This window comes from Dreissena polymorpha, chromosome 11 (assembly GCF_020536995.1).
Source record: "Dreissena polymorpha isolate Duluth1 chromosome 11, UMN_Dpol_1.0, whole genome shotgun sequence".
NCBI classification, from domain to species: domain Eukaryota; kingdom Metazoa; phylum Mollusca; class Bivalvia; order Myida; family Dreissenidae; genus Dreissena; species Dreissena polymorpha.
Genome location: NC_068365.1, coordinates 81,469,292 through 81,483,623, shown reverse-complemented (window position 1 = coordinate 81,483,623; position 14,332 = coordinate 81,469,292). Strand labels below are relative to the sequence as shown.

General features: G+C 34.1%; 1 protein-coding gene across 3 annotated transcripts in view; it reads right to left on the bottom strand.

Moving 5' to 3' along the window:
* The window catches only part of LOC127850763 (dynein axonemal heavy chain 8-like), a 232,215-nt gene that overhangs the window by 52,955 nt on the left and 164,928 nt on the right, over positions 1–14,332 (bottom strand). For all 3 annotated transcript variants that reach the window (XR_008035439.1, XM_052384053.1, XM_052384052.1), the window contains exons 66-70: positions 13,341–13,508; positions 11,332–11,547; positions 10,504–10,641; positions 9,959–10,086; positions 8,045–8,213 (exon numbers count right to left, since the gene is read on the bottom strand). Coding sequence is in view for 2 of the 3 variants with exons in the window: in XM_052384053.1 (XP_052240013.1) it covers positions 8,045–8,213; positions 9,959–10,086; positions 10,504–10,641; positions 11,332–11,547; positions 13,341–13,508 (819 nt within the window). In the remaining variant the exon portion in view is untranslated. The remainder of the gene's footprint in view (positions 1–8,044; positions 8,214–9,958; positions 10,087–10,503; positions 10,642–11,331; positions 11,548–13,340; positions 13,509–14,332) is intronic.

The window sequence follows — 14,332 nt, the reverse complement described above, 5'->3', positions numbered from 1 at the left end:
TTTCTTCCCCAACTGGGAAAAGTACCTGTACCATACCAATTGGGAAAAATTAGCGGGAAAAAACCTGAAATTGGGAAAATTTGCTTCATGAAATTTACCAATTGGGAATCAGTTTTGTCTTAATTATTTGTATTAAAAGCAAAAATGAACTCAAATATTGATTTACATTCATTTTGGCTTGAAATGTTCAGTGTAAGTGCTCATTTTATTTGTCAACTATCAGATAAATGCACTTTAGGAACAAAATTGGAATTTTTGTAGTTTTTCTTCAATCGGGAAAGTACCTTTTACGGGTACTTTATAAAGAAGGGAACAATCGCTGCATTACTATTAGACTTACACCTGTTGATATACTGCATTATTACAAGTTTTTTTTGTAATTTTAATTTAACAATGAAAGTGTAATTGTATTATACATTGTTTTAGTGAAAAATCTTGTATGCAGGTGTAATAAAAGCACTTTATTTCCAGTTTTCATTTCAAAAAGGTCTTGTAATGTACATTAAATTATATTACAGGAAGACAAGCATTCTATCTGATTGAAGAGTCCGAAATGCCTGGGAAAGGTAACGATTGTATCACAAGTTTGGTGCACCATTATTTTTGTCACTTTGGCAATGAAGAAAAACGTGCAGAGGTAATTATTTGCTCAAATATACACTCTGAGATTTATAAAAATATTGTGTTTTTCTTTTCATTGGAAATGTTAACTTTATTTATACAGCTTTGCTTTTGTAATAATTGTTACTTTATGTACATAAGTTACTCTATTTATTTTAATTATTTATTAAAAAAAATAAAAAATATTAGTACATTTTGCTGCTGAACATTACATAACTATGTGTCCATTCATTCATAAATGTTTTCATAGCAATAATCTCAATTGAAAATTATATTACTTATTTAAAAAAAGCAATGTTTTTATGCAGATTCACTTTGACAATGCTGTCGGGCAGAATAAAAACAACACCATTCTTGGATATTGTTTGCGGAGAGTGTTGACAGGTAATCAAACAGTCATTGTTTTTCTGCAAAATATAACCATATTCAATGTATAATTATGTGAAGTGTTAAGAGACAATTGTACTTTTTATAATATTTGGTAAGCACTTTGGTCGATTGTTTCCATCAATTACAAAATGTATAAGTCATATTGGATTGAATCTTTTATGGTTGTAACATTGTGAAAGGGATTAAACAATTTATACTAATTTTTTTGACATCATTTCAGGTCTGCGTGAGTCTGTTTCATTAAGCATGATGTTACTTGGACATACCAAATTCACACCGAATTGGCACTTTGGTGTGTGGAAAATTAAGTGGCGCACATCAGATGCTGAATGTATGGAGGACATTGCTAATACAGTTAAAGCATCTTCTCGGTCAGGGCATAACATTCCACAACGCATAAATGATCCATCAAAGCCGATAGTGTTATTGAACTGGAAGACATTTTTAGAAAACTATTTTAAAAAGCAAGATATTTAATTCTGAAATCAAAAATGTCTGTACAATCGAATTCGCCAGCATGTACATCATGCATGTACGATGTGAATCTAAATTAAGTTTTATGGATCATTTTAATTTCCTGCAACGATATCTATTCATGCAACACACAAACACTAACTCCGATCCTTATAAAAAGACAAATGCTTCGGTTATTGTAGGAAAGTGTGTATGAAAAATATCTTCGTCACAATCGGCTCGGGTTGCTAATTTGTCTTTGCTGCATTTTATAAAATTCGTCTCCAATGTATTATTTTTCTTTCCTATTTTTTTTTGTGTTATTGTAACATATTTTTATCAATGTATTACATTTTAACGCATATCAAAATCGTATAGTCTCCCTTTAACAAATGTCAATTTTCTTAAATTTGTGTTTTCCCATGATACTTATGATAAGCTGTTTTCCTGAACATGTGTAGACGTATATGTTCATGTAATGTGTACAGGTATGCTCTTTTTTACCAGTAAACGAACATATTTTGTTGTTTCAAGTTCTATGGTGCAGCTTGCCATTGAATATGTAGTGCTTGTTGCTTTAATTTTGTATTAGTTAAAAAGCATGTTTTGTACCTCTACGTATGAAATGAGTAAATATTATTTCCTTTCTACAAGTATGATCAGATTAATAGTATTTTTAATGTAAGAACATTGTTGGTAGCATATATATGCAATTTACAAATTATTGTTTTCATAGCAACTATTATTTTTCATTAATTTTATCAATCTTTCAATAAAATAGAAGTGCTTAATAAATAAATGTTTGACAGCATAGATGCTCAACAAAAATTATATCATGAAATTGTATCATGAGCAGTCGTTTGTTTTAGTTTCAAGTCCGTTGCTATACAATATGTTTTATTTCTGAATGCACAACTTTTTTCTTACAATATGCATACATTTAGTTTACTACAAACAAGATTGTGATGTTAAATAGCTATCCAGAACATATTTTCTTGTTATTTTGTGTCTTAAATTCTTTAAAATGACAATACCAGTCGTCGAAATTCGCACTAGTCAGACAGCAAAAAACTAGTATTTTTTCTTTGGGGCTTGTAGGAAACCCCTATTATACAAGCCCGACGTGCTTGTACAATTCATTAAACAGAAAACGAGTTCCACTTTCATTTTCAATATTTGTAAACAAAGTTTTGAGCCGCTTAAATCAACAGCCGCTTATGTTTTAACACACTGCGCACACGTGCTGGGCAATCAGCCGATAATTGGATTACTGCGCATAAAGCGCATGTTTTTGTGATTCCCGGATTACTATTATGTAAAATAAATGTTTTGCGTTGCGTTCGGGACACAGAGAGTAATGGCCGAACAGTTGTCACTCAAGTACGTCGTTGAGGAATGCAAATCTGAGGTAACTGTGATTGACGCATTTGTCAACTGGCTTTTTGTAGAATAACCTGGCACTTAATTGCTTATATATTTTCGGGTGGTTCAGGTTTGCTCTCTCTTTCACATGGATATATGGGATAACTTTCTGCTAATTTTTTACCTAAACTTAATGTATATATTTATAATTGTGATTTGATTGAAATCCGTGTGTGAAATTAATTTCTTCTTATTTCAGGATCCGAAAGAGGCGGGCTCAGATGACGAGGAAACTAACTTGGATGAGGATGAAATTAATAAGAGATTTGTATTGTATTCTAAAGATTGAATAAATGAATGCTTCTTTGGATGTTTTATGTTATGTTTATCTGCATTTTTAACAAAAATGTTTGGGCCTATAAAATTTGACTCGGGCTTGTTCAAATTCCCATAGTCATACATGCCATAATTTTTCAGACCAATTCCGGGACATTGAGTTAAATTGTCCGGGACTTTTGCCGATTTTCCGGGACATGTATAAAATGTAGCGATATTTATAGACATATGCATTTTTGGTACGTTTTTTTTGTTTCGCATCGTTAATTGCAAAAGTTCGAAAGCCTATCCGAAATACACTTGATCTATTAACGTCAAATTTAACATTACTACTTCCGTTACTAGATACAAGCCACGTGTTTTCAGTGTAAGCGTTCTAAACATAGATGGTGACGTCACTGCGTTATTGTTATTAAGACTGGTGTGTAACGCGTAGTTGTTGATACGCCTTTATTCATTTATAACATTTATATAATAAAAAATACAACAATACATTACCGTTAGATCGTCAACTCAAATCAATTCACAATACATACTGCTTTTTAATTTTAAACTCAGCGATGTTGGACTTTAGATGTGTGAACAACTATCCTTTGCCCTTACGCAGCGGGAAATAATGACGTAGTAGATTAAAGTCAATTAACAACCACATTGAACAATGCCGCCTTTTCGGTTTGACCGCGAACGTGAGACAATCTATATGATAACAGGACCCCTGTTAATTGATCGATTTTGACCCGTAGCGTAGTCTGCCTATTCGGGTAGGCATTGTCATGGAGACGCTGCAGATATACACAGATTCGAGGTGCAGTTAAGCCTAAGATAAGGTACATGTATATATGGATTTTGTAAATTCCGGGACATTTAACAGATTTCTGGGACAGCGGGACAAGTTCTTCATTTCCGGGACTGTCCCGGACAATCCGGGACGTATGGCATGTATGCAATAGTTCTAGCCCGACTTGCTTGTAGATTTAAATCTCAATTTCAATGACTGCAATACATTTAAAAAAAGAACATTTTTTGTTTCCATGGCAACTATGAGAATTAATGCTTTATAATCATACAATTAATTATATGCAAGTCATACTTAATGACTGTCATTGCCATACACACACAATTGAGTAATTATCAACACAAACTGATCAGCATAACATGAACTAATACTGGAAGAATTAAAACATCATTTTGTTGTATTGAAACGTCATTTCATACAAAATCGCGCAAATCAGTGTTTCTGACATGCAAATACAAAAAATGAAATAACTTTGTCAATTTTAGGAATCCGATGCTCAAATTTCAGATTTTGATTTTTCAGTATAGCACTTTCATAATATATGCTTAACTGAAAGTCATTTTTTGACCAGATAGGTAAAAGCTATAGGATAGCAGGTCAGTATTTATTACATTAAGATTCATACAGATTTTCTCCAATGAAATTCAAGCACTTTTTTAGCACTTTTCAAGGGAAAAAATCCAAATTCAAGCACTTTTTTAGTCCGACATTCTGAAAACTGTATATTATTCTGTGGCCAATACTGACAATATTTTTGCTAAATTGGTCTCTTCTTGCCTAACATTCTATGTGAAGTTCAACAGTCTGCACTACCCTGCTACAGTAACAACTGTTAATCAAAAGTAAGATATTTCATTATGATATAATAATTGACCAAGGCATTACACATACACAAAAAAACCTGTTATTTGTATTGAATATCATTATGTAATCTAAATGTTCATAACAGATATTCCAGTGGTATAATATAGCTGCTACAAAATGTTAAAGACAATTATGCATCTGATACAAATTAATTCTGATGTAAAAATAGAAAACTACAAATGTACAGAATCTCGCAACGGCAATATAAAATGCCATGTATTAATTGAGGCTTGTAAAAATTATACTTATTAAGTAATTTTCTACAGCAGGTACACATGTACATGTAAAATCTGTTGTAGATGCAATAGTGTACTGTATATGTTCAGACTGAGAGTCTGCACTCATTCAAATAGATTGCAGTTTCATCACAGTATCATCTAATTTATTTGTCAATCAGTCAAGTGCAACTTTTTTGTCTTTTGTCTTTTGCAGTACGTCTGAATGAATTGGGTTAACCAAATGAATTTGCTTCACAGACTAACTGCATTTAGCCAGCCGATCCCCCCACACTGTCGATCTCTATACCTGTTCTGCGTTCTTTACAAGATGCTTTGACTTTAGAATCGGCATTGTCAACAACCCATGGGTACTTCAAAAGCCACCCTTTCTGAAAAATGCACTTATTCACTGGCATATTTCAACTTGTCAGCACCGTAATGGCATAATGCGTACAACAAAAACCGAAGTAGACCAATTGGCGGAAGATAAGTAGTAGTTGCCTCCCTTACGTTCTAAAACCCGTACCAACCCGTACTGATCTACAGTACAGCTTACGCGGCACAAACATAATCCGCGGCTACGCCACGGCCAGATTATTAGTACGCGGCGGCCAAATGGTGTGTTCACGTGGCGTATCGCCGTGGCACTCGGCATCGATCCGCGCAACGATGCCGAGTCTGTGTTAACCTCGCGTTCTTTCGCGGAGTAAATCCGCCGCATACGTACGCGGCGGATCGAGTGAAAAGATAATCACCTACATGTACATACATGTATGTGTAGCGTATAATTAATTACGCGCAACGGTTAATGTTTCGTTCGATTATCATTATTAAATTTGTAATCCGAAACACACTACCGAATTTTAATGCTAACGCGACCTTTGACAAATTCTAGCGTCAAATAAACAGTGCTAAAATATCCTTTGTTTCATAAAAAGCGCGCGAAAATTATGCAGACATGTATAACGTCGTTTGGAAAGTTTGGGTGTATTTTGTTGTGTATAAATACATGAACATCACGTCAGGCGTAAATCGCATGTTCAGTGGAAAAAAAACGCCCCGATTAGACGTTATTTCATCATCTCTATAAATAGTAACAAATGCCAAAATGTATTTGATACTTAAGGAAATATCGAGAATGTTTGTGTATCGTAAATATTTACCAGCATTTGCTTTAAAACTGGAATATACGGGATTATCGGGTAATTAGTAGCGATATTAACTGTATAATATGAACAAAATTAAACGTGTTTATATACGCATATTCAAACAATAGTTATAATAAGCTGATAATTAACAAAACAACAAAAACGTCGTCACCGTCTTGATTATTGATGTGGCTTCACACTGCTAATTTTCTCAGCTTAAATTTAATAGCAAAATCAACATGCAATTAATTTATAAATCCACCATATGCTGGAGCCTTGACCACTTGTATGTGCGAAAACATAATTACGTGACCTTGTTTATGTGTGAAATACATACACTACGGGTGGGAAACAAAATTAATTGGCCAGACACATTAACTATGCTTACATGTATATGCTAATACAATCCGCGCACAATAAATTTATTATGATTTTAATTACTATTATAAATGTTCTTTAAACATTTGTTAACTACATGTAACTAATAATTTTAAAAAGATTTTTTTTTATTTTATGATGCGCATCGACTCGGCATCATGTCGCGGACCGCGGCATGCCTCGGCGGATAGATGCGAAGTTTCGCGGCGAAATGCGACTTGCCGCCGCATACTGACGCGGCTTCAACGACTGACGCGGCATCGACTCGTTTCGCCTTGCCGCCGCGGATCGCGAAATACGTTTGTTCCGCTTTGGCTGTACTGTAGTACCTGCCCGTATGAACAGATCGTAAAAACCATCATAAGTCATGAAAAAAACTAAGACTTCCGACTCATGGAAATTAAATATTTTTATCCGTTTTTCAAGCACTGTTCCATCCAAATTCAAGCACTTTTCAAGGCTAAGGTTGAAAATAAGCACTTTTAAGCACTCCAGATCGTTTTTAAGCACTTTTCAAGATAAACCTTGATTTTCAAGCACTTTTCAAGGTCTATGCGAACCCTGTTAAAATGTCGTTCCCAGCCACAAATCAACAGTATCAAACTGCAGTATCGATAAATTCGGAGAATGATTCCAAAGGTTAACGAAGCGTCTAAAGTTGTCTTGAAGAAAGACTGACAGATACAATTTTACATAGTGTTGCACAAAAAAACATGCATCCAAGATGAAGGACAATAAAACGAAATAACGATATTCAGCAACAATGACAAATGACAATCTAATTAACAACAGACATCACATAATTAGTATGGATTAATGTGTAAATTATGTGCTTTTAAAGGTGAAAATATTATCCTCACACTGAAAAAATAAGCTCTTTTTTGGCCATTCTTGAATCAGCCATGCATTGAAATGCTCTTTTTGAATTTACTTTACCATGCTTAATGCCCACCTGGGTAAAACGCTTATATTTGAGGCCTGTGAAATTTACAACTGGCCTGTGAATTTTATCTCCTCATAGGCTTGTTTGGAATGCTAAGTGAGACGGTCTTTTGCCATGTCTGAGAGTTTCTTGACAGTGTTTACAAATTAATCATTTGAATGATGCTTATGGCTCAACAGCAACTGAAGTCAATTGAAACTACATAAATTGGCTCCTTATTAAACATTTGATAGCTCACTTGTTTTTCACTTTCTCTAAATCAAACTGAAGTTCAAGACACCTGGAAAAAATGAGCCTCTTTCTGCGAAAACTGGGCTAAATGCATGTATGTAATGTAATGTGTCATATAGGATAAGGCCGTACAATCTACACAGGCTACGAAGGGACAACACTTTCCAACTCGTTAAAAAGATACTTCTGTAAACAAAAAATCCATAAAAGAGGAAAGTGTCTTACCTAATTAGCCCCATGCATTAAGCCCGATTTTTTCCACAACAATGCTCAAACAGTACAACTGAAACATCTGGTCACTTACAGTGGCGTTGTCCACCAGCATATTGATCAGGTTGAGATCTGTGGTGAATGGGATGCGCCTGTTGAACATTTCCTTCTGCCAGTTGGAGATGAGCTTGTTGCGGAACTCCTGGTTAAATGGCCCAGAGTATGACAGGAAACCTGTGCACAGCAGCACGTCCCCTACCAGCCTGTCAGATAGAAGAGATGCATCACGATGTAACATACAAGAAATCTCTCAGACACACTGGACAAACAGTTTTGTAATTATTACTTCGAAACATAAATACCCTTGTTTTGTTAGAACTTTATGACTGGCAAATTTACATTTGTTCTTATTATTATACATACTTAAATGTCCCCATAAATTAAGAGCAAACATTGCAATGTAAGACATGAAGTTGTGTTTAACTGTTAAAAATGTTCTACCAAAAGACTTTTCTTCAACAGTAGAAACCTGAGTTTGAAGTACAAATAATCTATCAATTCATGTGATTTATAAGCCTCAAATTAATTTCACACATGTTAAAAAGAGGTTTAGCCTTACAACTCCTTATGGATATGAAGCATGAGAAGTTTCATTCAAACGAAATGAATACAAAATGTGAAATATTTTTAATGCTCGAGATATATGCAAACTGACCACCAGTCAGTCATTTTGCACATTATATAAGAAGTTGGCAATTATATATTTTGTTTAAATAAATATTGAATCAGACAAAAAAAAATATATTTTTTTGAAAATAAAGTTTGAATAGTTTCATCTAAATTTAATGTAAATGTACTTTGAAGGACAAGCATTCATATAAGAGGTCCAACTAACAGCTTTTTTGCATATAATGAAGTAACCCATTTGAACTTTGTAATAGAAAATTTAATGCCAAACCTCATCAAGTACAGTCTACTCTCGTCATCTTGAAGTCGGCGGGAACAAGAAAAAAATATCAAGATAACGAGAGTTCGAGATATCCTATTAGGCGTTTTCAAAGAAAAAATGAGACGAAAATATACCTTCTTTTTAATATCTAGCTGCTAAGTGGTCTAACTAAAGCCGTCACCGTGTGGCATAATACTCTCTACTACCCTATTTTTTTCCTGATATATATGCATTTTTACGAGGCACGATTTAATTAGCTATTTAAATGCATAAAACGATGTTTTAAGTGTAACTGAATTGCATTAACACATGCGGTTATCATTTTCTAAACTTTCGAGTTAACATCCAGTAATGTTGCTTTTTAAAGTTATGATGCAATTGACGTCCAATCAAAAGTTTTTCATCTGAACATGCGTAAATCACGTTCCGGAATACCGAACTGTACATTGTGTAGTTTGAAATGAAAAGTTCAATCGATTGTTTGTACAGGATAAAATAAATCCACAGGTTATAAAGTGACAGGCCTTACTCAATTGTTAATTGCTCACGACATTTCACATGTGTGGTCATTGATGCAATTAACGGATCAATTATCTACCACACAGTATCGGAAGCAGCCAGGCCAAGCGGAAACAGGGAGTATTAAAAGAAAAAAAAATCATTTTTGCCGACACTGGGACAGTAATGCGCACTTCGAGACCACAGTTAATACATGTAAAATCAGGACTCGGGACAAATTGTTATATCGAGATATCGAATTATTCGACATAACGAAAATCTTGATATGCGAAGTTTATTTATAAAGATGAAGAAGGAAAAAGTTTGGACATTGAGCTTACTTTGACATATCAAGAAAATCGACATATCCGATGTCGAGATAACGAGAGTAGACTGTATAAATATTTGTATGTATGGAAACTGTTGCCTCTACAAAATTTAACAAATTCAAAATGGCTTAAAGTTGGCTATCTAGAATCTAATCAACACAAGTTTCATGTCACCCACAATCTCTCCTTAGAACATGAAGCATGAAGTAACATCGAAAATTAACCAAAGAACCTGTCAATTTGTGACTTGAACTGCTTGCTCTGTTCAGTCCAGCGAGTTTTCTCTCCAGCCAAACCACCAATGAGTGCAGACGCAGCCACCATCCTGCGCTTACAAGACTGGGCATCATCCATTAGTTCCTTAAATACACATTCAAAGAATACATAATGACTGCTTATGGAGAAGGGGATAATCAAAACATGGAATATTGAACATGCCTTGTTTGTTTGTACTTTAATAATAATACACATGAAAAACAACATTTTTGTCGTTTTCATGGATCATGCACCTTACCCTTAACACTGTTATATTATGAGCGCATCTTTGGGAAAAAGCTTTAACATTATTATGGTTGTCTGTTTGCATTTTTCAGGAAGATTTCTGAACATCATACAAATTATAACATGTGTTCCAAGTTACTATTTAATGTACATAAACATAAATAGGTGTTTTTTTTAAACAAAAACCAAGATATTTTAGACAAATTATAGTTTCTTTCTTCATGATATTAGCATTATGATCTCCCATAAGACTTAAAGGCCTTTAGCCCTGCATACCTGCTTTTCTTTCATTGCAGCATCATACAATGCTTGTACTGCATCCAGTTCTTTCTGTTTTTCATCCAACTGCCCTTGAGCTTTGTTCAATTCAGCAGATGCTACACCTAATCTTGCCTCTTGAACAGCTAAATTAGCCTACAAGTAAACAAACATGTAGTCAATATTACGTCTACGTGTTACTCCCGAGCAATCAATTCTGACTATAACTGGGCAAGATATATAATATCAAACCAATATTGTTTACTGATGATGAAGACAAAAAGCAATAGACTATAGTTTAAAAAGTAACAAAAATGTGGCTTTAAAAAAAGCATTTATGAAAAAATAAATGAAACTTGGATGCCTTTTGACAACATATTAAGAGCATGTGACATTGACCTTTGCTATACTGAGATAGATCTTACCATCTGCAAATGACTAACATTTGTGGAAAATGTTATGTTAATTGCGTACTGAAATTGTAGTCTTAGTAAGCTGTATAATGCTAAAACTTGACTTTTGACCTTGAAGCTTGAGACAGAGGATTTATGAGTGCCACACCGTCTCACATGGTGAACACATAACAAATAATTTACAAATAACATAATCAATGGCGAAGTTACAGTTTTTACTTGATGTCTGAGACCCTCACTATTAAGCTTGAGAAAAAAGTGTAACACATGAGACACCATTTCCAAATAGTAAACATTTGTGGTCAATTATTTAAAACTGCTTTGTGACTGATGAAATTTCAGACAAGTTAAGCTGCATTATTGGCACATTTACCTATCACCTCTAAAGTGTTACATTGAACAAATGTCAACTGAAGTTTCTTTATTCTTGTACCTTAAGTGGCAGCACTTCCTTGTTGATGCCATAGAAGAAGGCCATAGCAGTAGACCAGGACAGCAGTCCAGCAACATTGCTGCAGACTTTCTTGGCGGTCTCCATGTTATAGTCCTCCATACGGAGATATGGCTCCAGCAGCTCCACTGTCTCTCCATTGATCGTGTCCTTAGGAAAGGCGATCAAGCTCTGCAGGAAACCTGAGCCACTCATCAGCTAAAATAAAGGTTTCAATAGGATAGTTCAATCACCAGAGAGCTTTTGTCCAATACTGCAGAGCTGTCCGCCACCCTCAAATTTAAAGGGACTGCGCAAGTCAGGGAGATCTTTATCCTACACACTTTTACTGAAGCTATGGACTTATCATACTGCTCTTTAATTTACTATGTCACAGAATGTGTTACGATTGTTTATTGCACATGGTTATTTTCTCAATAAGGCTTATGACATGGTACACTTAAGGTAGCGCACCTCTAATGATTTCCCACGATTTATTTTACGATCATTGCCGATCTTCAATGATCATCTGAAAAATATGATTTAGCGATTACTTCAAAGATTGACGAGCCTTTTTACCTGTTAACTTATGGATATCTAATTTAAGGTTGCACTGATGTGAAGTTGTCGTGGCAGAGTGGTTAAGGCGATGGACTAGAAATCTTTTGGGATCTTCACGCGCAGGTTCGAATCCTGCCGACATCGCATACTTTTTGCGACGCGTTTTATTTCTTTTCTAACGTAATTTGATTTAATATAGCATATAAGCTGTGTTTATTGTTAAATATATTGAAATTTGTATGCACATCCTTCAATTTTTAAAATTAAAACGTTATATGGCTAAATTGGGTAATTTACTGCTGAAAATACAAATGATGCATGTTGCATTTTTATTTCAAAAAGTAAACGGTAAATCTGTCTATTTCTTGGTATTTTTGCTGTATATAGTGTTTCTATAAAAAATTAGTTTAAAATATAACTTTAATGATACTATTTTGAATTTTATGACACTTTGTTTTTAACCGACCCAATTTTTACTTGGCTGTTATCACTTACATTTCATGGAGCTATTCCATAGATAAAAAATTTGTACAAAATAAATGTCTGTAAAAGAATACTTATTTCATCTTGTTTAAATTTTAAACACCTTTACTGCATCTATACACACCAACTGCATGCCCATATTTGGAAATTTGAATGCATTATGAAACTTTTATATACCCCAGGGGTGAAAATAAACTGGACAGAAGCTGAGTGTGAGGGTGGTTTTGAAAAAATCGGTATATTTTTTTTTAAAGCATGGAAAGCCTACCTACAAATTTGCATGTAGTTCAGTGAAATGATGCTGATTAGGAAAATAATTAATTAAATTATATTTGGATATGTGCCAATTAGGGGTGCGCTACCTTAATTAATGACTGTCATCTGGTTATAAAAATGACATGTAAGATGTGTCACCAAATTAATACAAACAGGTTGGAAATATTTTAGAATATGACTGTCACATAAAATGTAAAAGGAAAAAATTATGGGCATAAATGGATAAAAATGTGGATGTTAAAAAATAAAGTTATCAAAATAATTATTTGGGCTTAAAATAAGGGTTTTTAAATTAAGAGTGTCCGACATCTTATGGAAATTACAGTAGGTGTGACATCTTATAGAAATTACAGTCGGCGCACCTGTAACATATTCTAGGTCTGAAGTAATACAAAAGAATCGTGTGATAATCTAAAAAGGTGCACATTTGTCTTTAAACAGCCTATTGTTCATAGGTGAAACTTTATTTTGCGGTTAGTTTAAAAAATGAACAATATTAAATGCTAGTTTAAGTAATACATGTTGAAGTCTTCTTAAATTGTGCCATCTTACTTTAAGTTTTTGCATGCATCTAAACGATGATGCAAATTAATAACCTGCTTTCTAGATTTAGGAAGTGAACATCGAAAAGTTGTTAATTTTTATTTAAACAAAGGTTAAATGAGTACATGTAGGAAACTCATATAGAAAACCTTGAGAGATTCACTCCATGATGGTTTAGGGCAAGGCTTCTCTGGATCAGCAGTGACTGTGTCTATCTTCTTTTGGAACAGAATGAGAACAGCGTCCATGATGCGCATGATCAGATGTGGCGGTTTACCCAGCTTCTTCACTGTGGCAATGTCAGACGCTTTTATGGTCTAGAAAACATGAGGATAGCAGTACTGTAGTGAAGCACTCGACCATTTTTACAACTATATGATCCTAAGAAAACTGGGCATAATGCATGTGCATAAAAAGTCCCATATTAGCCAGTGCAGTCTGCACAAGTTTACCAGGGTCAACACTTTCTGAGGAAAGGAAGTCTCTTGTAATCAAAAGTCCAGTATAGAAGGAAAGTATCGGCCAAGATTAGAATGTGGGGACTGCACAGACTTATCTGGGATGATACTTTAAGCACATACAGTAAGCCAAGTTTTCTCATAGTTTGGCTAAAATCTACCGTAAAAACTCATGTCTACCCACTCCTACGTCGGGGGTATAAAAATAGTTAGAAAATATGACATTTTGTGTATGTGCACTTATAAGTCAGGTAAAAATTACAGACAATAGGAAAATCAGTGTCAGTAAAATTGCGACCCCATCAAATTTATTTCCGAGTCTGTGACGCAACTATATTGTTACACATGTTAATAATATTAAACAAACCCCGATTTCAAATTAGATATTTTATCATTTAATTCACAAGTGATCATAGAAAATAATATTTTTACGACTGGCACATCCACTAGTAAAAAAATTTATTTTCTATGATCACGAGTGAATTAAAATCGATATTCCACCGAATCCAACACATTTTCTGTTTATTTTATGATTTTTTCACAGTTTATATATATTATTAAAGAGTTTGACTAAAGAATTTTGCTGGGATAATGACGTCATTTCGTCAAAAAAATGACATCATTTCACAGTAAACAGTGAAATTTTTTGATAATTATCACTTAATTTTCACTCGTTAGAAACA